At 40.7% G+C, this 26,932-nt stretch overlaps 4 protein-coding genes across 13 annotated transcripts; all 4 read left to right on the top strand.

Annotated features, from left to right (window-relative positions):
- The first annotated feature begins 376 nt into the window (after positions 1 to 376).
- Positions 377 to 2,910, top strand: LOC139630880 (tumor protein p53 inducible nuclear protein 2). The gene is made up of 4 exons (XM_071494710.1): positions 377 to 560; positions 1,395 to 1,594; positions 1,924 to 2,026; positions 2,238 to 2,910. The coding sequence occupies exons 2-4, from the start codon at positions 1,414 to 1,416 to the stop codon at positions 2,482 to 2,484; spliced, it is 531 nt and encodes a 176-aa protein (XP_071350811.1). The 5' UTR covers positions 377 to 560; positions 1,395 to 1,413; the 3' UTR covers positions 2,485 to 2,910.
- Positions 2,911 to 3,023: 113 nt separating this feature from the next.
- LOC139630879 (glutathione hydrolase 7-like) lies at positions 3,024 to 7,650 on the top strand. 8 transcript variants are annotated; one of them, XM_071494703.1, is made up of 15 exons: positions 3,024 to 3,263; positions 3,541 to 3,749; positions 3,820 to 3,971; positions 4,058 to 4,175; positions 4,249 to 4,316; positions 4,415 to 4,464; positions 4,588 to 4,769; positions 4,895 to 4,982; positions 5,157 to 5,287; positions 5,408 to 5,496; positions 5,980 to 6,108; positions 6,228 to 6,345; positions 6,430 to 6,567; positions 6,663 to 6,753; positions 6,842 to 7,650. In XM_071494703.1, exons 1-15 carry the CDS (start codon positions 3,134 to 3,136, stop codon positions 6,970 to 6,972), a joined length of 1,824 nt encoding a protein of 607 aa, XP_071350804.1. In that variant the 5' UTR covers positions 3,024 to 3,133; the 3' UTR covers positions 6,973 to 7,650. The 8 variants fall into 8 exon arrangements, with proteins under 8 accessions (XP_071350804.1, XP_071350803.1, XP_071350808.1 ...); XM_071494702.1 differs by having other exon boundaries at positions 4,415 to 4,488; positions 6,842 to 7,648; XM_071494707.1 differs by lacking the exons at positions 4,058 to 4,175; positions 4,249 to 4,316 and having other exon boundaries at positions 3,820 to 3,961; positions 4,375 to 4,464; positions 6,842 to 7,648.
- Positions 7,651 to 8,097: 447 nt separating this feature from the next.
- cyld2 (cylindromatosis (turban tumor syndrome) 2) lies at positions 8,098 to 14,090 on the top strand. Of its 2 annotated transcripts, none has more exons than XM_071494699.1 (14): positions 8,098 to 8,254; positions 8,639 to 9,150; positions 9,426 to 9,555; positions 10,032 to 10,276; positions 10,365 to 10,533; positions 11,243 to 11,375; positions 11,560 to 11,664; positions 11,960 to 12,039; positions 12,150 to 12,216; positions 12,307 to 12,439; positions 12,579 to 12,687; positions 12,805 to 12,923; positions 13,018 to 13,222; positions 13,456 to 14,090. In XM_071494699.1, exons 2-14 carry the CDS (start codon positions 8,716 to 8,718, stop codon positions 13,659 to 13,661), a joined length of 2,136 nt encoding a protein of 711 aa, XP_071350800.1. In that variant the 5' UTR covers positions 8,098 to 8,254; positions 8,639 to 8,715; the 3' UTR covers positions 13,662 to 14,090. The 2 variants fall into 2 exon arrangements, with proteins under 2 accessions (XP_071350800.1, XP_071350801.1); XM_071494700.1 differs by having other exon boundaries at positions 8,113 to 8,258.
- A 1,672-nt stretch (positions 14,091 to 15,762) lies between these two features.
- Positions 15,763 to 26,202, top strand: top1a (DNA topoisomerase Ia). Of its 2 annotated transcripts, none has more exons than XM_071494350.1 (21): positions 15,763 to 15,923; positions 16,391 to 16,415; positions 18,494 to 18,590; positions 18,755 to 18,869; positions 19,583 to 19,635; positions 19,737 to 19,820; positions 19,951 to 20,020; positions 20,201 to 20,292; positions 20,452 to 20,567; positions 20,685 to 20,806; positions 20,921 to 21,043; positions 21,294 to 21,481; positions 21,557 to 21,701; positions 22,059 to 22,202; positions 22,381 to 22,566; positions 22,644 to 22,712; positions 22,837 to 22,951; positions 23,647 to 23,774; positions 24,295 to 24,389; positions 24,485 to 24,634; positions 24,792 to 26,202. In XM_071494350.1, exons 1-21 carry the CDS (start codon positions 15,891 to 15,893, stop codon positions 24,892 to 24,894), a joined length of 2,253 nt encoding a protein of 750 aa, XP_071350451.1. In that variant the 5' UTR covers positions 15,763 to 15,890; the 3' UTR covers positions 24,895 to 26,202. The 2 variants fall into 2 exon arrangements, with proteins under 2 accessions (XP_071350451.1, XP_071350452.1); XM_071494351.1 differs by having other exon boundaries at positions 15,833 to 15,923; positions 16,391 to 16,429.
- Positions 26,203 to 26,932: the final 730 nt, after the last annotated feature.

Here is a 26,932-nt window from a genome sequence, read left to right as displayed (position 1 = left end):
TCAAAGGCAGCTAAACTTGGACACAAGCACACGCCTGTATCAGGTGACTGTTTTCGCTAGAGGACATCTAAACTCGGTGCAATCATCCTTTGAACAGAATGAGCATCTCACCTCCTACTTATGTCTTCGCTACGAGCGTTTTATGTTTCATGCTTTATGTTTTATGTTTTTAAACAGCCAGATATTCCCCTTAATAAAGAAATAATTCGTTGTAGTTATAATTTCTGTGGTTATTCACCAACAATGCAGTTATACCGCTGGGCAGCTGCAGCTGCGAAGAACAGATGACATTTTGTCGGGAGTTATCTTGACAGCAAAGTTTGGTCTTTGACGAGAATCGAATCAAACCGCAGCCTCTGATTGGTTGTTTTGGTCTTGGGGGCGGGGACAGGGGCGGTCCCTCTGGTGTCTGAGATCGGTTGAATATTTGAACTACAAAACAACAGCCTTGTTCAGGTGGCACAGTAATAATCTCTCACAGGCCTTCAAAAACTATGAGATATCTGTGAAAATCTACGCGTCGACTCTCTGCGAGTCAAACTGAGAGACGCTAGCGGCAGGTAAGAGGACGGGGAAGAGCTCCAGCTAATTTACAGAAATACACATTACGGGTAGACAAAAAATATATAGGCTGTCAGCATCGCTATTATGGATATTAGACACATTTTGTTCGCTGATTATCCTCAAATGTGACGCGCGTTTTACAGCTGGTTGTCTTGATTGTGTGAGTTTAGTTTGGTTGCAGCAGTGGACGTTGTAACGATACTATTTAAACACTGAGGACACTGTGATACTGGACAGAGGAAACAATGTATAGAAAATATTTTGACTGAATTCAGTCAAGTTAGTAGTGTTTTTAATATAATGTTTTAATATAATATAAAGTTTTAATATTGTGTTTTTAATCCTATTATTTATCTTTTTTTTAATATGTTGTGTACCTAACTACATGCTAATGACTGTAAACACAACACAATAGCAATATAACACCATCACAGTTAGTGTGCACTTCAGACATGAATTTAGTGTCAGCTTTGAAACGTTGAGCTGTCTCAACCATTTAAAGGTGCAGCCCAAGCTTTGCACTGACAAGATGTTTGATAAAGGGAGCCCCTCCCCCACATATCAAGAACCAGATGGACCCTAACAATGAATTTCTAAGAGAGTGGGAATCATTATTCAAACTACTGCATTTGGAGACATTTCATTGGATGTCCCTGTCAGCTGACCAAACATTGTTTGAATTTTGAAAAATAATCATGAAGGGAGGGTCTCACCCACTCCCAGACATTCAAAGATAGATTAGAGTCAGTGAAGGAAGAAATGATGCTGTATAATCATGCACATGACTGATTATTATTATTTATTTATTTATTTATTTTTGTCTTGAGCAGCTAAAGACGCCTGAGCTTCATGCTAAACAAAGAAAGGAAGGAGGACAGGGACATCAGCAAAGACAAAACACACCAGGAGAAGACAAAAGAAATGTTCAAAACCATCACCCGTCTGTTGTTTGGGGGAAAGGAGGAGACCACTGAAGAAGTGAAGTCTGGAGAAGTGGTGGAAGAAGGGTGGCTTGTTGTCAGTCATCAAGGTCGGTCATGTAGCATAAAAACACTGCTTTTAGTTGGCAGAGTTTTCCCCAAACATCCTTATTTTTAGATTATCTGGAATAAAACATATACAGTGTTACAACAGGCGTGTGTTGTAGCTCATTCTGCTGTTTTCATCATTACAATTTGGTCCATATGTTGATGTCACATTTGATAGCACGAGCAGGACCTACTTTCATACCACATTTTAATTTTTTAGTAATCTACCTTTTATTTATTCAGCCAGAGGACTGTGCATCTTAATATTATAAATGCTTATTGTATATTGATGTGTACGGTACATGACAAATATCTACTCGTGCCTCCACAGAGACAAGTTCAGCAGAGAACCAGGATGCAGAGCTGACTGACGCCCAACCATTAAACTCTGCCCCTCATGGAGACACAGTAGCCAACATGGAAACTGATGCAAGGTCAGGGGGGGCAAGAGAAATGCTGTTATATGAATTTTAACTTCAAGAAATTGTTACTATATAACATTAGAGGGAAAATACCACTGAACTGTATTTTAACTGTAAACAGAAACTATTTCCAATACCCCAACTGTTTAACTTCACTTTAACTTAAGCTGATGCACATCGACCCTCGGGGTTGTTAAATTCACATGCTTGTGTTTCTGTCCAGCCTGTTAGATCCAGAGCTCACAGTCGAAAGCAGCAGCACCACCAGTGGAGCCACCTTTGCCTCTTTTTCTCAGCCTAAAGCTCTGTCAGAGGTGACACAGTTAACCTGCAACCAGAAGGCTAAGGCCTGGGCAGACCGACACCACATGTCCCGTAACGCCATCCAGCGCCAGAACCGTGCTCGCCAAGGTGTCCAACACCATTCCTTCCACCTCCAACAGCCAGGGCATCGCAACCTCAGCCACTGAAGCTCTGGTTTTAAACCAGGAAACAATCTTTCAGTGTACATGGTACACTTTAAACACACACTATCATACGTACACACGTACACACACAGAGTTGACCAAAAAAGCATCACTCCATCTGTTTTTACACATGTTAAGTCTTGTGCAGATTTAAGCTATACATCTAATCCGGATGTAACCCATTATAACACTTGACAACTGTTACCAGTTAATAGGCAGCTACATTATAACTTGTACTGTATATGAATTTGCATTGAAGATGTTTTCTTGTTTGTGTGCATGTGAATTTATACATGTGGATGAGAAAAGTGCAGCCTATGCAAAATGTATCTTCAAAGTGATGTGATTCGTGTATTGACATGCATTGACTTTACTATATGTACTTGGTTTAAAACCTTTTCATACAGCAATAAAAAGTATGACTTTGCAGCTTGTGATTTCTTTATTTGTCAAATCAAAATGTCCAAATGACACTGAACTGCCCACATTTTGACAGGTGCAAATGTTGAGATCTCATTGGTTGGGAGGTGATTACACCTGCTGTGCTTGATTACATGAGGGAAGAGTGCTGTTTGTGGGGCTCAGTAGTGCACAATAAAGAGGGTTCCTGTGTTCTTGAATTAACTTTTGCCCTGTAGTGAATACAGTGAGGATGGATGTTTCTCCTGAAACAAAAATTAACAAGCAGTCAACGTCTAGTTATAAAAGTTTTGCTGATTCGTTTCAGTTGGCTGACGGCTCATCACCCAGTGACTTCCCCTGTGAACTGAATAAAAACCATGGTGAGAGGATACAGGTTAAGTGTAAAGTGATGGTTTACAATCCTAGTTCTCAACACACAATATGCTGCTGGATTTCTCTTTAATTTACACCTGTCTTGAAGCTAATTTGCAACACTGCAGGTGTAAATCACCTGATTAGATGTCAAGGGAGAAAACAGGCAGGATCTCTGGGTCCAGAGGACCTGGGCTGGAAACTTCAATTAAGACTTGGCCAGAAAAATAACCCCATTTCCACTCTGCTAAAGGTTTACATGTTGTTACCTTGCTGCTGCCACAGATCTCAGCCATCTCCCGAAGGAGATCCCTCTGAAAGAGATGGCCTCTGGTAGCACAGATCTGTTTGGACAAAGCCTGTCCAGCCTCACAGAGACAGACAAGGACAGCTCCAGTCAGGACAGCATCATGCCTCTGTGTGCTGCATCTATCATCTTTGCCACTGGAGTGACCATTGCTCTGATCCTGCATTGTTATTTGGGGGAAAGTTTGGTATGTCATGCTGTAGAATGCAAGTTAATGCACCACTGCATTATTTATCCTCATCACTGTATCTCCTCAGGTGTTTGTTAAAGTTGTGTTGGTGTCAGATCATGAGCGCTGCACTGCACTTGGTCAGAAAGTCCTTCAAGACCGCGGATCGAGTGTGGATGCAGCTGTCGCTGCTGCCCTGTGTTTGGGTGTTGTGCATCCGCATGTGTCAGGTATCGGTGGGTATGTGACTGTCTCGTGGTTCACACGCTTGCTGTAAATCAACCACAACTGTCTCATCACAAATTCATCCTTTGCTCCTTCTGTAGAGGTGGGGTGATTATGGTTCATGACATCCGTAAGAATGAAACCAGAGTGATCAATTTTCAGGGAACTGCACCTAAAACACTTACAGAGGAGATGCTGCAAAATGTGTCAGAGCTTGAGGTAATCAAAAGGTGGGGAGGGGGGAAGCATCAACTGTTGTTGTTTTCATTATTCACCTTGTTAACACTCTCAGGCAGGTCTACAAGTAGGAGTGCCAGGTATGCTCAGAGGGTTACATCATGCTCACAGCCTGTATGGGAGGTAAACAAGTTTAGATAAAGTGATTTTTGTTTCCTGGTGTTTTTTTTCTCGTGTTTAGTTTTCAAAGTCAAACATGTCTTACCACAAAATCACTGCAGTCTGTCGTGGGAGGATGTGGTCAGCAGAGCTGCTGCCGTCGCCAAAGGAGGTTTCAATGTGTCTTTCAGTCTCTGTGAGCATCCCACTTTACACTTTATAAAGAGGGACATTTCACAATATAACCTGATGATGATCATATACCAGGATGCAACTCATTTGTCTTCTTCTACAGCTGAGGCTATATCAAAGGTAAAAGGTGAGCAGCTACCACAACGTATCAGGGAGGTGTTCTTCCCGGGCGGCCGAGCTCTGCGTCCTGGTTCATTTCTGAGGACGCCCACTCTGGCAGGAGTCCTGGAGGCTGGTCTGTCAAACTTTTATGATGGGAACTTCTCACAAGAGATAGTGGATGAGGTAAATGACATCCAGATATTAAACAAACTGGTGTGAAATCACATTTGGGTCTGAGTTTAGGAAAGACACCAGACATCATTCAAAGGTCAGTTGTCTAACAGCCTTTTCTGTGGTTTCATACAAAGGTGCAAACAAATGGAGGGGTCCTGAGCAGAGAGGACATCTTTAACTACACTGTAGAAGTGGAGCAACCATTTGAAAGCCGGTATAATGGTATAGAGTAAACTTTATACCACAGTATACCAAAAAAAATGTTTTTTTTTAATCAATTCTTTATTCAGATAAACACATGAGAATCATTTTACAACAAACATATTTTCCCCCTTTTTTGAACAATGTGTGTGTATTCTTGATACCTTGATTTATATTGTGTTGCTTTTGTCTCAGAGTCTATAATTCAGGCTCCTCCTCCCCCGTCTGCTGGTGCAGCACTGATATCAGCTCTCAGGTTGTTAGAGGATTTTGGTCTCAGTGAGAACAATAACACAGAAAATCAAACATACCATTGGATTGCTGAGGTACTGGATTGCATTTCAAAGCTTTAGTATTACAAGGCTTTTTATATAATGGCCTGGTTGAAATGGTAATACTGCTAATACATAAAAATATACAGTATATATTTTTTTCTCTCTATATAGGCCCTGAAAGGAGCCTCAGCTAAGGCCAGTGGTTTGGGGGACCCTAAATATAACTTCTCAGTGGCTGAGCTGCTCTCTGACATTCTGAGGTATGATACACTAAGGAATCAAAATAGTGATGCAATTACAGATTATTTTCACTGCTGATTTTTCTATTTTCATAATTACATGACTGTTTTTTGTTTTGTTTTTTTTGTACATTTTGTTAAACCAACAATCTAAAAGCCCCAAATGTTCAGTTTACTATCATAATATGACAAGGGAAAGCATGAAACTTTCACTCTGGAAGAGCTGAAACCAGAGAAAATGACTGAAGTCCTTAATTGATGATCAAAATAATTTGTCGATTAATCAACTGTTTCAGCTCTAATTAATTTAAAACAGTCACAAATGACATTTTTCATATTTTCATATTTAGGTGTTACTTGCCTATAATTTCTTATTTTCATATCTTTTGTTTTGTGTCGTATTTGACTGACAACTCTACTGCACAACATCAAAAACACTAACTCATCGTTACATCAGGCATTTCAGCAAACTTCCTGTTCGTTCTCTCTCTGCTTTTGATAAAGTAAGAGGCAGGCCGAGAGGATCACATCTCCACCCAAGCGTCACTCCACCATCCACTCCCTCCAGCCTGAGCTGCAGGCCGGACAGGTAGTGGTCATGGGACCAGATGACCTCATGGTGTCAGTGGCAAGGTGACGGTGTTACTGTTACAGTCTGACTTAAATGATCACACCAGGAGGTTATGTGTGGTATGTGCTGCTGGGCGCACTGACATTCTTTTATCTTATCTCTTGTTTTCATGATCTTGTAGTTCCTTGAGCAGGCCGTTTGGGAGCAGACTCATAACTCCATCAGGTGTTATTCTCAACAGCCTCATCCTTGATTTCTACTGGCCAAATAAAACCAGAGACCAATTCCAAACCAACCAGGTGCATTACCATTCAAAATCTCACCTAATAAAACCAGTCAGTTACAAAGCATTGACTTGAACCTGCTTGTTATTTATGCTGTAGAGAAATGGATTCCAGTCCGGAAATAGGCCCCTGTCATCTCTCATGCCCACAATAGTGGTGCCAGCCTGGCATAAATGTGGGATCTACTTGGCACTAAGCAGCTCAGGTGGACACAAGAGTTTCAGTGCGATCATCCAGGTTTGATCACTCTACATTATAAAAGAGTTTGGATTCTGATTCACTGGCAGTATTTTGGATTTTTAATGCAAAAACATTTATCATGTGGACTTCAGGTATTGATCAGTGCTCTGTCCAACCACAAAGAGAAAAATGAAAGCCGCCTCCTGACAAGACTCCATCCACCAAACAGACTTCTTGGAGATTGTAAGTATGTGATACAGTAGTGGTTGACCTTTGCCATTATTGTGGTCAAATTAGTAATTTCCTGTTTTCGAAAATCCTCCCTCATCAGCGGAGTCTCCAGAAGAGGGTGTGCAGTTGTTGCATCAAAAGGGCCACGGCTCTGCTGTCCTGGGGATCCTGAGGAACAAAGAGGTCATTAAGGCCATAGCAGTCCCTGTATTATCTGATGGTTTATCATAGTTATATAAATCTCAGTAGCTTTACTTTTTCAGAAACAGTTTCCAAGGCCATATTTAGTAGTATCTGGATAAGCTGTTGTTGCACTGAATTATATAAGTTTATGGTTGTTGTTCTCTGGTGTTTGACGCCCTCCTGTTATAGTGATCACCAGCCTGAAGAGGGCAGTCCTCCAACAAGCAGACAGCTTTCTATTAAAGAAGGCAAAAGTGTCTATTCATATAAATGGTCTTAAAACTGATTAAAGCAATAACCTTGACATACTTGAGATTCTGATTTCATCAGCGTGCTTTTCTATATGAAGTGACACAGACATGTTCAATGCAGGATGAGGAAACATGCACGCTGAAGAAAATGAGGGCTGTTATGTAAACTGATGTTCACTCAAGATACTGTCAGACATGCATACTGCCTGTGTCACAGGGTAGAACACATCACATGTGTCTGCGCACACAAACACGTCACTCAAAATACTGTACTATCTAGGCATTGGTTACTGTAAACATTTCTGCTCAATATCCGTCTGACAGTTTCACGGCAGCTACTGATGAGAGATGTTCCAGCGATGAGGTGTCATCAGGTCAGAGTGACCTCCCATGTAGTTCAAAGATGAAAATAAAGCCCCAGCTCTGACTATATTCTGAAAACTTTAGCTGCACAGGAGTATTTAGGTTTAGCTTTAGGTCAAGTCCAGTTTATGTAGAACAGCACAATAAGAACAGAGTCAAGATCATGAGGTGGCTCTTCATGTGTCACTACATATTATATGCAGCTAAGCAAACTGGGAACAACAGCAGAAACTCAAACAGATGTTCTGTCTCAGTACAAATGTGCCATCAATAATATACAGTGATATCAGGCTTAGTCACATATGCATAAGTCAATATCCAATTTATAGCTTTTGGCTTTTTGCATTTCCTCAAATACATCCACATATGTGAAGTAGAACATGTTGAAGACACAGAATTAATTTAAAACACAGCACACTTCTGTGCAACGTGGTACACTTTACTATGTGCACACAGTTTTTGCATGTACAACCAGCAGTCAGCTGCAGGAGCCAACAACACCCTCATGCACTGTTGTACACTCATGTTCAGGGCGGGGAGAGTGAGCCGCGTCGTCGGTCACATGCGGGTCCGTGTTTAAATACACGCATGTTGCTCCCACCTCCCGTGTGGCAGTGAAAGGGAAGAAGTCGGTCACCGCTGGACTCACCTGCTCTTGTGTGCAGTCAAATTCATGTCGCGACAGTGGAGTAGTCGCTCTTAGCAGACAAAGAGCAGTGAGTAAGACAACGATCCCTACGTTTCAAGTGCTGAACCGACTCTAATGATTTTAACAGAGTTGTTAGAAATGTGTTGAAGTTTGTTTACTGAAACGGGTGGGGTATCATGGGTCCTGTATTTAAGTTAGCTCTTGTAGGCATATATTGGATTTGCCTTTATTCATATATACATTTGTTTAAATAGTTGTTACATGAGTTGCTCAGCATTGTTAACTTTATATGCTGGTGCGCATTTGATATCATGGTGACAGAGTGAGTACTGCTACACATGAATTTCATTTCTGAGTAAATGATTTTCTCTTCAGCTATTTTATGAAGTAACTTGAAGCAGATCAAGGCCACAGTGCAATAATGTATTTCTGCTGTTTTTTGTTTTTACAGGTTACCTGCTCATATAAAGCACAATATCTGCACAAAAACTGCTCAGCAGACGACACCGGTGCAAGTGAGGGGTTTCGATGGAGCCCAAAACTGTGGTGAAGGAGAACTTTTTCATCGTCATACGCGGGAAGTCGAGGAAAGGCTTCTGCCGCGGATGCATCGGCCGTGTGGAGGCGGAGACGCAGCGTGGGGAGCTGGTGGGACTGCTCTACTGCGGTGGCTCCAGCTCAGGGAGCCCCAAGAGCGGAGGCATGGTGAGGAGAGAGGACACGTACCCTCTGAGCCGCCACCAGGCCCAGCTCCTGCTCTTCGTCTCCTCCACAAGCAAACGCCTGGAGCTGCTGTGCAACCCTCAGCTGTTCTCGGCCATCTGTGAGCTGTCTCCGGATGACCTGGTGGTGGTGAGGCACAAGAAGGGCCACCTGCCCGGGATGGTGAAGAACCTGATGCAAATCGGGAAGAAGGAGAACAAAGACGACCTGCACATGCTTGGCTTTGAGGTGGAATTCGTGGTAGGTGAAGTTGTTTGCAGCACAAGCACCTTAATTATAAGGTTTCTCTGAGGCTAATAAATTCACATGCACACTAGTATAACTTTATAATCTCTAGTGATCTGTGGGTCTTTAGGCAAAGTTATTAGTCAAATGATTTCCAGAGAGATATGCAACTCTCAGTGTCATTAGAGCAAGTTTTCCACAGGCGCGAGATCATTGTGTTCTCTAGGGCGAGTACATGGGAGTTTTACAGTCTTACGTCAGTAACTGTTATGTTTTGTTCTTCATTGTAGGACAGTGATCACAATTTGTCATCCAAGAAACCAGCTCCCCTACCCTTGTTCAGTGCTGCAGACATTGTCCAGGTGGTCCCATCTTACTCTGTCCCCCTCGGGCTGCACTGGAGAGACGGACAATGTGGGGGTAAGTAATGTGGTCAAAGCCACGGCTCGTCTGCCTCTTTCAGAGTCAACATGTGGTATTTCCAACCACCTGATTACTTGGTGTTTTTATCCTTATTTTTATGAAACAAAATCCTTTTTTTTTTTTTTTTTTGTGCAAAAAGCAATTGTCCCACTCCCCTCCAATGAGTGAATGAAATCCTGTATTTGTAATGTTTAGACCAAACACCTGTGGCTACTGAGGGGGGGGGCGCGCAAAAGAAGTAGTCCCATTACAAAACTGGAAAAACTGGTCCTGTTGTTGGAATGCAGAACAGTAGATTCATCACATGGTCTGGCGTTTTTTGCACATTGTTCGCTCTGAGCTGTCTACATACCTCCATATGTAGACGTGTTGTGTTAGCCAGAGGTCAATCTCATGAGGCAGCATGTGACAAGTCCAAAAAAATGTCATATGACTTTATAACCATCATCCTCTCCACCCTGCCACCACCACAGGTCTAAACCGAAAAGCGGTGACGCGCATCCACTCCATGCCCAATATAGGATCTCGTGCACATCAAGTGAGAGAGAACCGAGAGCAGAGTGTCATCCAGAGCCAAAGCCTGACCAGATCTAATGTCCCTTTGGAGGTGGGATCCATGGTGGAGGTGGTGTCCAACTCAGGGGTCACAGTGTACGGGGTCATACGGTGGTTGGGCGTCCTTGCAGGAAAGACTGTGGAATGGGCTGGGATCGAATTGGTGAGGCACTAAAATTTTGTACAGCTAAGTCTTGTCAGCTTCAGGTCTTGAGGACATCTTATATGTGATTTGATTGTTATTGTTTCAGGACTACGAGGTGAACGGCTGCACTGATGGGAAGTACGGAAGCCAGAGATATTTCACCTGCAAAGGGAACAGGGCTTTGTTTGTTCCTGTCACAAAGTGCAGTCCTGACAGCAGGTTTGTCTACACCTCTACAGAGAGGGAGACCCCAAAACCCCCAGAGGCACCTCCAGGTTAGACACTTCTCCTAGTTTGGTCGGACATACATAAGCAATTCAACTGTAACCATTAAACACATTTAATATTATTGGTATAATTACCTCTGAAGGCTCTATGTGAAATGTTTCTGTGTAAAACTTTTATTTTTACTTGTGTTATACTATACTTGTGCAAAATAAAATTAACATCCCTCGGAATCGCGTGTTCTAAATCTAAAGTTTACTGCGTAGCACACTGCACAAAACTGTAGTGTCGTGCAGGAAGTTTGGCAAACTGAACTTTTGATCAGGGTGCCAGTATTATTTTGCACTTTAGTGATAGATGTTTATCATTCCTCTCGCTACTTGTCATTTATAAAAGGTAGGGTTGTGCCCTAGTCAATAAATCATGGTTTGTAATTGGTTTAACTGACTTTATTCTCACACCCATCTGCCTCTGGCACAGTTTAGTGGGAAGAGAAGATGTCATTGGTACCTAAAACAATGGCTGGATTGTGGCACTTTTTTTTTAACCAGTTGAACATGTTTGACAGTCCTGTGAACGTCCTACTTTTGAAAAAGCAGATTAATCATTATCCTTCAAGGCCTGTTTGATTGTCCAGTTATACTGTGATTAAGCCTAATGAGAAACTGTTTCTCAAATCCAAAGCTACCAGTGAAATGAGGAGTGAACATGTCATTTAATAGGAGCATCTGTTTGTGTGTGTTTGCTTGCTGTTTTCAGTTCCTCCATTTGAGGACTCGGAGGAGGATGCCTCACCCATCCCAGAGTCACAGGCCTTGTCTTTGTTAGTGGGAAGAATGAAGGGGATTCAGGGTCACATCAACTCCTGTTATCTTGATGCCACACTCTTCAGGTGAAAGCAGTTCACCACGCCTCAGAGCATTTGGTTCTCAAGTAGCACAGCTCAGATCTGTTTTATTCTCACATTACCTAAAGTATTTTTCTTTTGGAGGAGGTCACATACAACCAAATGAGCATGATGAACTGGGTTCAGATGAGCTCTGAGGTGATAAAATGATGTGTTTTTCTCCCTTCAGTTTGTTCAGCTCATCTGTGACCCTGGATAATATCTGCAAGAAGCCTGCTGACACAGAGCAACCCATAGCCTGCACTCTGAGAAAAATAGTCAACCGTTTACGCAGGTATAAAAACTGTCTTCAGGACAGTTTGTGTTTTTTATCTCTTCTTTTTTTTTCTTTTTCTAATCAGCTAGTTTGCCAAACAAGAACATCATGACATTTCACTTAATCTTAACTGGTAAACAAGTACTCTCTGTCTCCTACTCTCCATTCACAGCTAAGACATTAGGTGCACTTAAAACTTACTTTCATAAGAAGGTGTGTCTCTGTGTTTACTCTTGATTGTTTTGGTGTATGCAGCTATTCCAGTGTGTGAGTCCTTGTGTTTGCTAACCGATAGCTAATGTATTTATTGTAGACAAGGATTTGTACCTGCTGAGAGCGTGATGAATTTCCGCAAACAGCTTGGCTGCGACACCTTTCAAACAGAGGAAAAGGGTATGTACCTGTATCTTATAACATACAGGAATAACAACATAATTTGATAGATCTTTGCAAAGTCATTGCAACATCACAAATTGAATTTGAGCTGTTTTGCTTCACTGCAGACCCAGAGGAGTTCATCACAGTCCTCTTTCAGAAGGTGCTTTGCATGGAGCCACTGCTCAAGCTCAGGTATGATCCTGAAGAACCCAGCATTAAATATCTTGTCCTATTTTGCTGTGTAAAACTGAGTTACTGAAATGTTGTTTCTCCGTTTTTTAGATCGAGACGAGAAACATCTCAGGGTGCCTACACCTTCCAGATCTTTCTAGAAAAAGAGCAGATGGGACAGGTGCCCACTGTCCAACAGCTGCTGGACACATCCTGCCTGTCAGGTGACCTCAAGTTTGAAGAGGTGAGGGCTCCTCTTACTAGGCAAAGAAGACTGAGTAGGTTTATCTTGTTTTTGTTTTTTTGTTCCCCCCCCCCCCCCCCCCCCCCCCCCCTCTACACAGTCATGTAACCCCGATATTGCCTTCCCTGTTGTCCCTCAGATGCCGTCCTGTCTAATCGTGCAGATGCCAAGGTTTGGAAACAAGTACAAGATGTTTTCTCACATCATTCCCTCCACTGAGCTGGACGTCACAGACCTTTTACACAACTGTGAGGAACAGATGCAATCTGCACTGATTCAAATCATATAGCATGTGAATGCTTTCTTCAATACAGTGTTTTTGATGAAGTTTAAGATCCATATGAATCACCTGCTTTTCCCAACAGCTCCAAGAGAGTGCTTTGTCTGTGGGCATTTGGCAGAGTATGAGTGTCTTCAGTGTCTACCAGATCGCAAACTGCAGCCAGGAAGAATCAAGCAGTACTGCACTACCTGCAACACACAGGTAAACCACAAGATCCTTTTAGTTGTCAAGTGTCCCATTGACCCAACTTGTAGTGTAAAATTTTCAACTTTTTTTTTTTTTTTTTTTTTTACAGGTGCACAGTCACCACACGAGGCAGGATCATTCCCCCACAGCTCTAGAGGTTCCAGCAGATGTTGCCTCTGACACTCCTGTTCCCAGGCACATGATGCAGTTGTTTGCTGTCCTCTGCATTCAAACCAGCCACTATGTGTCCTTTGTTAAATACGGCCTCGACCCTCACTCCTGGCTCTTCTTTGACTGCATGGCAGACAGATGCGGTAAGATAGATTCCAGCTTGTTTCATTTACTTTTCTCAGTGGGTTATTTCCTGGCTTTTCTTTAATTTTATTCTGATGTTCGTGCAAACACAGACTTGTTTGTTTTTTCTAAGAAGTGGTTACCCATGACTGCTTTATTTTCTGATAGCGCTGCCTTGGCAGTATTAGATAAGGCTACACTCTGACGTCTGTGACTGGCTGATGTCTAATCTTAAGGCCACTCTTTCTTACAGGTGACGATCAAAGTGGCTACAACATTCCTGAGATCCAAGCTTGTCCGGAGTTGGGTGACTTCCTGTCCCAGTCAGAGGAGGAGCTGGCCTGGGCCAACCCCTCCCATGCTCCTGAACTAGTGCGCAGGCTGCTGTGTGACTCTTACATGTTTTTATACCAGAACCCAGCCACGCCACTTTCAAAGCCAAACCATCCGGAGCCTTAAACAATTTTGAAGAGGAAGACACAATGTTCTCACAACACTGCCTCAATAACCTTGCATCTCTGCTTAATCAGCAAGATGTTGTGTTGGGTATTACATCCAAATAGCAGGAACTGAAACAGATGCTTTCATCGTCATGGAAAGAACCTATATTTTGGATGAGAAGTACAATATTGTAGTTCAGAAATCTGACTTTGATTGATCTCAGTCAAAGCTGATGTTGATGTATAAGGAGATAAAGGATGAGCAGTGAAAACACTTTGCACTTGCTCCTCATCCTTGCCTTATTTATCTCTTTAATATCATGCTGTTGTTACATTTATTATTTATACTAAGTTTTTCACAGAAAATTGTAGCATGTCGATTTTCATGACATTATTCTCATTTGTTTTTTGTCTATTATTTGATGAATTAAAGTTTAAGTCCACTCAAGCACTTTGTGAAATGTTTATATGACTCCCTATATACTCTGGATTGTCACTTGTGACCTAAAACACTCGCTGCAGCCTCTGAACCCATCAACAATCACAAAAAAGCTCAGTTTATGTGATCTGTCTCTTTGAAAACAAGATGTGAAAGGTACAGGACTGGTTGTATTTTATTTACAGTAAACGACTGCACTGTGTGTTGACATTGCTAGTGCACATTACTGGAGTGTAGTGTTTTCATTGATAAAATGTAAAAGAAATTATTGTAGGAAAACAGTGAACACAAAAGTGTATTGTCTATAAATGAAGGCAAACACAATTACATCTTTGAGTTTTGATTGGACAGAACCTCTGAAGGCGAATACACCAACTATCTCTGTGTATATTAGGGACCCTAAAACTCTAACTCTAACTCGTACAACGTAGAATAATAAATTATAATCTGTCCAGTCAACTACATCTAAAGCTAAAGTCTGAATGAAATCTCATGAGACAGAGAACAGAGTGCTTTGAGGCCCTTACAGGCCAGATTAATCCAAGTAGGTAATGTAATGGACTGCAACCCCCTCTTGTGGATAGAGAAGAGTTTGCCTTGAACATGATCCACTTAGCTGCACCATGAAGCCTGCAAAAGGTATTCATCCCAAACATATATTTGTGTTTGGGATGAATGTGTGTGTATAATTCATTGTATATTTTTTATTATATTGTATATTTTTATTCTTTTTTTTCATATGACCAGGTCTATGCAGGTCCACACAGTATGCACATTATTTTCTTAACCTGATGAGAATATGTTGATGAAAAATATTCAGAAATGTAGTTTTTTTTTTTTTACTAAAGAAATAAGAATTGTTTCAAAATACTGGTGTTTTAGATGCTGTCCTGTGTTTACAGATTAGATTTACAGGTGTTCAGTGATCACCTTTTGGAATCCCCATAAAAAACACATTTTCATTTATTATCTAAAGAGGATTGCCAAGTGCACTTGGCACAAGACTAAAACCTACTTTTTTTTAGTAAATTTCAGGTGGTTATTATTCTGAACCATGCCTTTAACTTTAAATTCACCGTGACGCATCAACTCTATAGTGTGAACCTCATTGTCTTTGAGTTGATATGTGATAAACAGGGCTGTTGGCTCTCAAGGCTGTGGAGGGCAGGATGGGCTCCTGTTTTTTATGAACCACACATTCTGGCCTAAACCATTTTTTAAATCACTAAAAACACAACACCATATCAATGCTTTGAAGGCAGCCTGGGCTGTACATGAGGGTCATTCTCACTCCATCAGCATATATGTCTGCAACTTGTTTCAGCTATGCCATTAGACAAACTGTGAAGTATACCTATATGTGCACCTTGAGTAAGGTCAGACGAGCATATAACTGCATATAACTCAGACCCACATATGGTGATGACGATTGTTGAAGATAAGCACACAGAGCTGCCCCTTCCTTTTGCTCTCATTCACTTATCAAATCAGGTGAATAAGATACTAAACGGATGAACATGTGGGGCACTTGGCCCGGATCACCATGTGCTCCTGGTATGTGTGTACCTCACTCCATCCTGTGTGTGACCATCGTGTGTCTGGACAGCAACACGTTTTGTTAAGAGGAGGAGCTACACTGCTCCCTACCATTTAAATTGAAGCGCATGCGCACTAGTGTACAATGGGAACTTGGCTCTTACACAACCGTGTCTTTTCTTCATTCTGCCCGCATCTACTCACCGGTGTGTGGTAACTCTCTCCACGTTTCTCATTTTTGATTTTTTTTTTTAATCAAACAACGCGTAGGAAATGAGTGGGGACCATTCCCACAACGAGGACCAGGTAATGTTAAACGTATTTTGTTATGTCATCACTGGTGATATACTAGTACAGTTTCTTGCTAGCGTTTGAATTGTTTGGCTTGACAGGGTAACTTAGCTAACTGTGAATAGTGCCTGCTAGCGCGTATTTTGTAGTTAACAGCGTCTTGACAAGTTTCAACACATTTTATTTTGTAATGTTGTGGAAAGGTGCTATCCGGTTAACGTTCAGGTTTATGTGGCTAGGCATGAACTCAAAGACAAAGTGGGGTAACGCTATATTTAATTTGGCGTTAGCTGAAGCCAACGTTAGCCGTAGCGGCTTCGCTGATAGCCGCTAAGCCATATTACCATCCAGCGTAGCAAGCTAGCACGGCTAGCGGGATAGCTAGCAAACTGTCGCTTTGCCATCCAGCAAGTTCAAAGTTAGTTAGCCGGCTAGTTAGCTACTACGGTATATAACATTCATCCCTTTTCTTGATTTTTCAGATTGACTGTGGCTCTCGGGTCAATGGTAAGTTCATTAGGGTAAGCTAACGAGTTAAAACGAGGGTTTTCCTCAATTTCTGACTTGTCTTCACTGCTCAAATGTAACGTTACGTTAGTTCTGAGCAGAGGACAGAAATGGCGTCCAGAGACTAAGTCCTCTGTCTCACTCACAAGCGCCTATTGTTCAAAAGGGAGGTCTTGTAAAAGCTTTTCCGCTGATTATTTACCCGATTCGAATCATTATTGGCACACACATTGAGGTGTTTTATCAGTTTATCGTATTAGATTTTCTTGTTGGTTAGCTTTTAGTACCACATTTCCCACCTGAAAGTGAGGGTTTGGGGGTTGAGGACTTAGTCTCTGCGCCATTTTCTTTTTCGGTGTAGCGGCCTGACTGTGCTGCAAGCTGAACCCAGGCTGTGAAGTGCAGATGGCTGTGGAGGAGAAATGCGAAGGCACAGTGCTACATTAAGATCCCATGTGGTGACCAAGAAGAGTATATTTTTCATACGCGATCTTTAACTCCTTTTCATAGATTATTATTTTTTTTTTATTACAGTTAAAGACATTCCCACGGTAAGAGAAAGTGGAGTGTTTTTAGTTGGATCTATATATCAGTGGTCAATATATCAAGTCATTAACTTTAATTCATCATCACATTGCAAGTAACTGCATTTGAGGTGGTCTCGACAATATCTTAAAGTTAAAAACTTTTTTTGTCTTTAGTTCTTTCTGCTGTTAAGTCTGTTTAACCTCTAAACATAGAACACACCATTCATACACATACCAAGAAAACTACTTTTGATTTCTTTAAGTCAGCAAAGCAGGGCTAACCAGATGTCACACTCAAACGCCAATGGGCTAAGCTTTTCTGCTAAAAATCAACTAAACCAACCTATTTGGTTTTCATTCTGCAGCAATGGGATAACATTTGTCTCTGGTACATACAGGGCCTTGTCATCACTATTTGTCATAGTGGTAGTCTTTCCCTTCAGATTGGACTAAACTCTTTCATCTTAATTAAATTAACAAGCAAATCTGGCATTTTTATGACGCAACATAGCTTTGGCCTGATTCAAAAAAAGATAATGTGATTTGTAAGGATTCAGTGCACCCAACCATTTACTAGCACTTGTTGTACGTTATGCATAAATTTTGTTTAGTAATGTGCTTGCTAGTCAGTGACATGGGCCTATATTCTGAGAGTGTTTCATCTGTCAGGTGCGACCCGTGGAGTCTCAACCAGAAGTTTCACATATGTTCTCTGGTTTGTCTGCAGTTATGATGCAGTGCAACAGAGCCTTTGCATAGAAATGTTTCACACGATGATTTGGTATAGATATGAGGGACAGCACAAATAAAATCTGTCATCTTCAAATAATGGGTAAACAAAAAACTAGTTTTAAAACGGAACAACCAAGTCAACAACAACCACTGTGGGTTTTGTGTTTAGTGATTTCTTGAGACCAAACCACCCACTGAAACTTCTTCAGCTTGAATATGTGAGCTTTGTTTGTCTTATACTGACAGGCCACATTGATGCCTTGTTTTAAGGACCTGTTAGTAGACTAGGCTAAATGTCAGCTCTGTTTGATGGCAAAGTTTGGGTGTCAAGTCTTAATTTTGATAATTGCCTTTTGGCTCAACTAAGATTTTTTTTTTTTTTTTTTTAAACCCTGGTGTGGCTCACAAATTAAAGAGTGAAAACCTACTTTGTTCACTTGCATGTTTCAACCTGTCAGTAGTTTTCATATTGTCTCATAAACAATGAAGCTTATACGGGCAGTAGGAGGTGCTGTGCTACTGTGTTTACAGGCTGCATGACATTCAGATTGTGGTGCATGTGTACACCTTATCTGTAGCTATACATTTTATGTTTCTACCTAGAACAATCTACGTAGGTGGACTTTGAGTACTTCTTAGGTTGTCAGTTGATAAGGATACTGTCCGTCTTAGCCTGGACACATTAGCGCATGGTTTTGGGGAAGTGCACTCTGTTCATTTTCACCGCTTGTGTGTAGAGGCCATTAGGTGGTTCTTGGTCTCAATGTGGGTACACAGCGAACCTACCATTCGGACGGTAACACTGTTATCTTCTCATAGACTCTCACAAGCATAAAGACAAGTACAAAGACAAGGAACACAAACATAAGGACCACAAAAAGGATAAGGAACGGGAGAAATCAAAACATGGCAACAGGTATGGTGTGTGCTTCCAGACTCCTTTTTATAAATACACTTTTCTGGTGGTGTCTGCCCAGAATCGACAAGACATACCACCATATTACTTGTGGTATTTTCAGCAGTGGCTAGTGGACGCAGAAATCTCCTGACTTAATAGTTTTGTGCTTCTTTAAACTCTAGCGATTACAAAGACCCCACTGACAAAAAACACAGAGACAAGGAGAAGATGAAGCACAAAGATGGCAGCACAGACAAATACAAGGACAAGCACAAGGAGAAGAGAAAGGAGGAGAAGGTGAATTATCATGCATATAATTCATGGAAGAATGCATGTGTGGTTGTGCATGTAATGTTGTAATTTTTAGACTTTTATGAATTTTTTTTCTGCAGTATTGAGCTCTGTCAGATCATGCATTCATGTTCATGGCACTTGGCTGTTTAAACAATGAGCAAAATGTATAACTTATTGTGTCTACATCTTCTGTTTCAATTATCATATATATTTTGAATCTGTCCTCTGAATTAGGATGTAGAAATGTTCAAAACACACAGGGAGAAAATGGATCTGTATATGTGAAGAACATTTTTTGGTTCCACAACACTTCAAGTTCAAGCAGCTAGAAACATGTACTTGTATTTGGCAGAATTCAGAATTTTGTTTGGTACGGCCCTTGCTAAACTAAGGAAAACAAAATTATGCAACAGTAGACTGCAAATAGAGTTCTGGGCAATTGATGTAATATATGGTATACACAGAGGCTGAGCAGATTGTATGGCACTATATGATAGGAGTAACTAAGAATCTGAGATTGATGAATAAATGATTTAGATGCTCTAGTTCTAATTATAATCATTCAGGTGTGTTTCATAGATGTAGAAAAGTACAAAATTATAAAAACTAGCATTCATGGCTTACCATTAGGTAACGAGTTGACAGCCATTTAGCTTTTACTGTTGCTTATGGTTTCTTGTTAGACCTTCATTAACAACTTTGTGTAAACCTTCCAGATGAAGTCCCTCGATGGTAAAGTCAAAAAGGAAAAAGAGAATGGTTTTGCCAGGTATGTCTGGACCTCACATTTCTCTTAAGTGTTACATGTAGGTTACCAGCAGATGTGTCATATGAAGTCATTTCTGAATTTGAATTCCTTTTCTTTTGCAGCCCTCAGCATGTGAAGTCTGAGCCTGAAGATGACTTTTACCACTCTCCTAAGTCTCTGAAAAGAGAACGGGATGAAGATAACGAGTAAGTGGCCTATGCCATTACACTGTGTACATGTTTCCAATGTCTACTTCATAGGGATAGGGTATCAATATAGTTATCTGTGACCAAAGTTTGATCTTTCAGACTTGTGACATAGGGTGTTATTTTTCAGCTCTGAGTTCAAGCCCAAGAAAATAAAGACTGAAAATGACAAGAAGGCCAAGAAAAGAAAACAAGATGAGGTAAGCAAAGGCCACAACGTCACACAAACTTGGTCTTGGTTTCAGATTTTCTCTAAACAATGAAAAGAACTCACTTTCCTCCACTATATCTTGACCTGGAGACTTGGAGAGGGTTGATATTTCTTTTTTTTTTCCTGCCAAACTGGTAATAAAAAAACTCAGTTTCTCTTCCTCTTTTAGGATGTTAAGTCCAAAAAGACAAAAAACAAAAAAGGAGAAGTCACTGATGGAAAAAAGAAAGCAAAAAAAGAGCCAGAGGAGAAGTGGAAATGGTGAGTTGATGCCAGCCAGCTGTACAATGCAACACTAGTTATTGGTGTGCTGATGGGTCAAGTGTGGATGCATTGTGTGTTGTTGTTGGATCGAGTAACATTTTGTCTCTCTGGTATATTCCAACTCCTTATCGGATGGCTTTATTTGGTTGATTTCAGGTGGGAAGAGGAGAGATACACAGACGGCATGAAATGGAAGTTTCTGGAGCACAAAGGGCCAGTGTTTGCACCACCATATGAGCCTATTCCTAGCAATGTCAAATTTTACTATGATGGTAAGATTGTATTACCCACAGGAGTGCTCACCTTTTCAGTAAGTTGAAGACTATGTACCTAAATGATGGACAGGTGTAAATGTCAGTGGCTGATGAGTTAGTTTTTGCATGTTTTAGGTAAAGTTATGAGGCTCAGCCCAGGAGCAGAAGAGGTGGCCACGTTCTTTGCTAAAATGCTGGACCATGAATACACCACAAAGGATATTTTCCGCAAAAACTTCTTCAAAGATTGGAGGAAGGTAAGAAAAATGCACTTTTTTAAAATTATAAACAGATTTCCAAAAATCTGATTCTGGAAAGGTAATTGTTCAAAGATTCCTGTGTTTGATTGTACCGTGTTGTTGCTGATGCAGGAAATGACTGCAGAGGAAAAGTCAAAGATCACAGACCTGAAGAAATGCAACTTCAGTGAGATGAGCGAATACTTCAAGGCACAGTCTGAAGCCAGAAAGGCCATGACAAAGGAGCAGAAACAGGTCAGCTACTACATGTATATTGTACTGGAGCTAAACCTGATTAATTCCTTGTTATAAGAACTAAGGATTAACCAATATGGAAGGCCACATAGTATATTAACCTTACAGGAGTATCTCTTGTAAACATTTGTCAGAAAATGTTGCCAATTCCTTGGATGTTTAAAATTGATAACATCCTCTTTTTTGGGGACATTTAAAATTCACCCCAGCAAGATGGAGTGCTGATGTGTTGTTTCCTGTCCTTCTGTAGAAAATAAAGGAGGAGAATGAACGCATCTTGCAGGAGTACGGCTTCTGCATAATGGACAACCACAAAGAACGTATTGCTAACTTCCGCATTGAGCCCCCAGGCCTGTTCCGTGGCCGTGGAGACCATCCTAAGATGGGCATGCTCAAACGACGCATCATGCCTGAAGACATCATCATCAACTGCAGCAAGTGAGTGAGGGGTAGTGTTGATAAACTGATGTGTTAAGTGAGTAACATGATTAAATGTTAATGTACTCCTCATAGGGACTCCAAGTACCCTGAGCCTCCTCCAGGTAGGAAGTGGAAAGAGGTTCGTCATGACAACAAGGTCACTTGGCTTGTGTCGTGGACGGAGAACATTCAAGGGTCCATCAAGTACATCATGCTAAACCCCAGCTCCAGGATCAAGGTAGGCTGAAGTTTGGATCTGGTTTAAAATTGGTCTAAAGCGAATCCTTTGTTTGGTTCCAACGAGGGAATACAGCAACTTCATCTCTAAGTAGCATTGTCTGTACAGAGTTTATGTCTTCAGGTGTCAGTGTGACCTTCAAGATGTTTATAATCTGTTGAAATGAATTTTGCTCCATTACATTGTAAAAACTGAGACACTGCAATGCCATAGTCTCACTCCCAATGCAGTACAAAGGCTATGTACACTATAACTGTGCAGGGGACATGATGTACTGATTTCATTTAAGTTCCTATGACACACAATTACGGCCCCATCTAATTCATTACTCTTGTTCATTATGCTGTTTATTTGCAGGGAGAGAAGGATTGGCAGAAGTATGAAACAGCCCGTAGACTGAAGAAATGTGTGGACCGTATCAGGAACCAGTACCGTGAAGACTGGAAGTCCAAGGAGATGAGGATCAGACAGAGGGCTGTGGCACTCTACTTCATTGACAAGGTGAGTATCATGAGTACTATTGACACTGTACTGAGTGTGTATTGCTTGAGGTGGTTGCTGTAGTGTAATTGCTTTTTAACAATGACTGCAGAGGTTTAGTGGGCGCTGAAACACAAGCTGCAGTGAGGCTAATGTCTTAATAAGCCGTCTTTAATCCAGCTGTCCTGATGTGCTCTAGCTGGCTCTGAGAGCGGGTAATGAGAAGGAGGAAGGAGAGACTGCTGACACTGTGGGCTGCTGTTCACTGAGAGTTGAACACATCAAACTCTACCCAGAGAACGATGGTCAAGAGTATGTGGTGGAGTTTGACTTCCTGGGTAAAGACTCCATCCGCTACTATAACAAAGTCCCTGTGGAGAAAAGGGTAAGGACCGAAGAAGTGCTTTTATTTTAAACCTGCAAACATTGGCTGTACTTTCATGTTTGTTCTGCCTCTTCTAGGTATTCAAGAATCTTCAGTTGTTTATGGAAAACAAGGAGCCGGATGATGACCTGTTTGATCGTCTAAATGTAGGCAAAATAAAAAGTTCACGAATGCAAAGATGTTTATTTGGGAAGATACGTTCCAAAATAATTGGTCTGCATCTGTCATCAAATACTTTGTATAATGATTGCAACTATTGTTTCCCGTCAGACTTCTATTCTAAACAAGCACCTTCAGGAGCTGATGGATGGTCTGACAGCCAAAGTTTTCCGTACCTACAACGCCTCAATCACCCTGCAGCAGCAGTTGAAGGAGCTCACAAATGGTATACATCTATCTACCAATCAAGAGGATCTCAAGCCCAATGTACACAAACCTCATTGAAAAAAATCACTTGGTGAACAACCATGTGACTTTTTGACCAGACCATGGCTGCTTAGTCTCCAGTAATGCCCTCACTCTTTCTGTTGAGTGAGATGCAGCAGCTTGTTACCCAAAGAGAAGCTATGTGAGATAAAATAAATATTCTGTTGCTTCTAACTTTCTCTAAAAGATTGTTTTACAAGTTCATACAGCTGCAATCAAAGAACAGTCTTTACCTTTAACTTGTGTGTTAAGTGATTTGTGTCAGATGATGCTGCATTTACAAAATCAGGATTTTAGCAGTAGCTTGGAAATGGCTTGAAAGTTAAGATGTAGTCCTGATGGGTTTCAGTCACTACTTCAAACTCACTCCGTTGTCTGACAAAACAAACATGTAAATACGAACAGCGACAACGGGAGTTCAGCTGTATTAAATGCTGTGTATGTGAGTAGGAGAGAAGCAAACAAAGGGCTGAAACCACTGACACTTGGCAGAAAGCAAATACAATGCAATGATGTGATGCAATGACAGTTTTCAAAATATGTCCTCAGTTCTGCGCATGGACCATACAGAGTCCAGCCATACTCTAGGTTATGACCTAGTCTTGTTTAGTGGTTTTGCATACAGGGAACTAATGATACACTCTGACTCTCCAGTGGAGGAAAACATTCCAGCCAAGATCTTGTCCTACAACAGGGCCAACAGGGCTGTGGCCATCCTGTGTAACCATCAGAGAGCTCCACCGAAGACATTTGAGAAGTCTATGCAGAACCTGCAGACTAAGGTGAGGATGGCGTTTTCAAATACTCTTGACAGGAATTTCTTTTCTTCTTACTTGAGATGGACATTAGTTTACAACTGACGTTTTATTAAAATGCCATCTTAACTTGATGTCCTGATGTTTTTAATTTTTAAAATTTAGAAATTTGGGTGCAATAAATTTAATCAAAGTAACATTTTAAGTAATTTTAGCATATTATGGGAATATGTTGAGAGGAAAGAATTTACATAGTCCATTTGTCTTCTAAGAGCTTGATGGATATTCACATTAATGTGTCAGTAATTTTATGTGAATGTTTGAACGAGCTCTCAACTTTTCATGTCACATTCTGCCTCGTGAGTTTTGAATCGTTGAATTTAGCCAAAAATGGTCTTTGCAATATTATCTCTTGCAGATAATGTAGAAGATCAAGTTGAATGTCAGACAATTATGTTGCAATCAGTGTTTGTAATCTGAGACTAATCCCCCCCCCCCCTTTTTTTTTTTTTTTTTTTTTTTTTTTTTTTTTTTTTTTTTTTTTAAGATTGATGCTAAAAGGGACCAGCTTTCTGATGCCAAGAGAGAACTGAAAAGCGCTAAGGCTGACGCCAAAGTACGGAGAGATGAAAAATCCAAAAAGTGAGTATCAATGGATTTGGTACAGATAAATAGTTTCTCCCTGGTCAGTCATGTTATCCATATGTTTAACAATTTGTGCCTCTTGTCTCCTCTAGGACTGTGGAGACAAAGAAGAAGGCAGTTCAGAGGATAGAGGAGCAGCTGATGAAGCTGGAGGTGCAGGCGACTGATCGTGAAGAGAACAAGCAGATTGCCCTCGGCACTTCCAAGCTCAACTATCTGGACCCTCGCATCTCTGTGGCTTGGTATGAAAAATATTTTTAAGTCTCCAAAATGTGTTGTTTAAGCATCGCTGGCTGTGTCGGCCCTGAATTTTCTTGTTGGGGACCATAGTGCTGTGATTTTTTTTTTTTTTAAATTTTATTTTATTTTTTTAAAATCCTGTCTGGTTTTGTCTCCTAGGTGTAAGAAGTGGGGCATTCCCATTGAAAAGATCTACAACAAAACCCAGCGTGAGAAGTTTGCCTGGGCCATTGACATGGCAGACAAAGACTTTGAATTTTAAATCCCTGTTTGTGGTTTTAACTATGATACACTCATATTTTTTTTTTTTTTTTTTTTTTTTTTTAAATTGGATACGTTTTTTAGCTTAACTGAATTTTGCTCGATGGCCAGACGTGGCAAGGAATTTGAGAAAGTCTGAGCAGAAAAACAGCAGTGACATGGTAAAACGAGATGAGGAGGCCATATTGAAGTGGCAGGAGGGTGTTGTGGGTACTCTAAACATCTGATCTGGGATCAGACAACAAAGCTGAACTATACCCACAACTGAATATCAAGGCATTGTCCCAGTAATTGGATGACCCTTCTACCTTTGTCTCTCTCCCTCCTTGGGGCAAAACCCAACAATGCCTGAACTTTGAACTCTGTGGTCCTATAGCTACTGTATTAAGCAAAAAAAATGCTTTGTATCATTATTTTCTCTGTTCGCTCGCTCTGTATTTTAGCCCTCCCATGTATTATTAATGAATTCTATATTTTGATAGACAAAGTTAAATCAAATGAATTCCTTAAATACACCCACGCGCCTTTCAAGGAAATGTGAGCTTGACTTTTGAGGTGTTCTCGTGTGTGTGTGTGTGTGTGTGTGTGTGTGTGTGTGTGTGTGTATGAGAGGCTCAACCATGGAAGCTGTCTGTTTAAGTGAATATTTTAAACTGGACTATGTTGAATTGTTCAGCATGAAAGGATGTCTGGGCAGGCAAAGGGGAAATACTGCAACCATGTCAATATTTACTTAAGCAAGCAGAATGTGAATATTTTGTTTTTACATCCTCTATCAGGGACTTCTTTTTCAGTGTAAATGTGAACCAATCATTGTATCCTTTGAATTGCAAGCATCCTCTGAATCGCTCTGCATAGTCCTGTCTACATCTGATTTTAACTTAATTTAACAATTGTTCCAAGACAAAAAAACCTTGCGTATCTGTTACTTGAAAATGATGCTATGATAATGTATTTAAAGTCAGTAAATTGAAAGTGTTTTTCTTCCAGAAGGGTATGTGAGGGACATGAACTTTGCCAAAAAAAAATCACCAATCTGTTACAATTTTAGCAGTTTTTTTTAATTGTGTAAAGGTTGAGGATAAAGTAATGTAACATTTAATGTGAATTATCAGTTCATTTTATTCCACTCTGTTCCACTCTTACGATAGGAAAGTTGATGTAAGTAGCTGTAAAGTCAACATCCTATTCCTGTTTTACTTTTTTTTTTTTTTTTTTTTTTTTTTGTCATAGCCTTTTGATCATGTTTTATTTGAGTTTTATGCTCATTGTAGGTTTAAAAATGAATAAAACCCTACAAGTAAATTTACTATGTACATGAGATTTTTATTAATATTTTTCATGCCATTAGTTCCTTATGGGTTTACTCTTGAATATTTTAGGAAATGTGATTCTGACACAAGTGTTTCAAGGCCCTTCTCCCTGAGCAGAGGCCCCAAGTAGCAAAGCTGCCTGTTGGTTTTGGACTAGCAGCGATGGTGGAGGTCTTGCCAGAGTTGCACTGTCCTCACACTTGCTTCGTCAAACACATTTGATCACTTCTTATCTCAAGACGAGCTTAGACTTACTCTAAAAATTACCAGCTTGCGACAGCTTTACTAGATGTAAAAACTATTACAAGAGTTTAGTAAATTCAGTCTTTTAAAGAGCCCTTAATTGTATTTTACATCCTTGGTTAAAAAATGAACTGTGGTGACTGGACTCAGTAAAACCTTGTCCTTTCCTGTGATGCACTCTTCCTCAAGTTTTCCCCTGGATTTCATTTCTCAAGCAACATCTGGACAGCTTGTTCCCCTTCCTTTGCCCATAACACGCTTTTGCCATTGAATTCAAACTTCACAACCATCTGCATACATACCTTAGACTAAATACCTCATCATACACCATGTAGACAAAATAAAGCGGTTATTCTGCAAGGATGGCTTGCCATGAAGACAGACTGAATTTTCCTCTGTAAACCAGCTCTTGGCACAAACTGTACTGTCATCCTCTCACCAGCAGGTGAGGCTGCATGCATTTCTACAATCCCAGTGTATTTC

Source organism: Trachinotus anak, unplaced genomic scaffold (assembly GCF_046630095.1).
Source record: "Trachinotus anak isolate AG129_WGS33_773 ecotype Australia unplaced genomic scaffold, CSIRO_AGI_Tana_v1 ptg000013l, whole genome shotgun sequence".
NCBI lineage: Eukaryota > Metazoa > Chordata > Actinopteri > Carangiformes > Carangidae > Trachinotus > Trachinotus anak.
The sequence above is the reverse complement of the archived record's forward strand: the minus strand, read 5'-3'. Positions and strand labels throughout refer to the sequence as shown.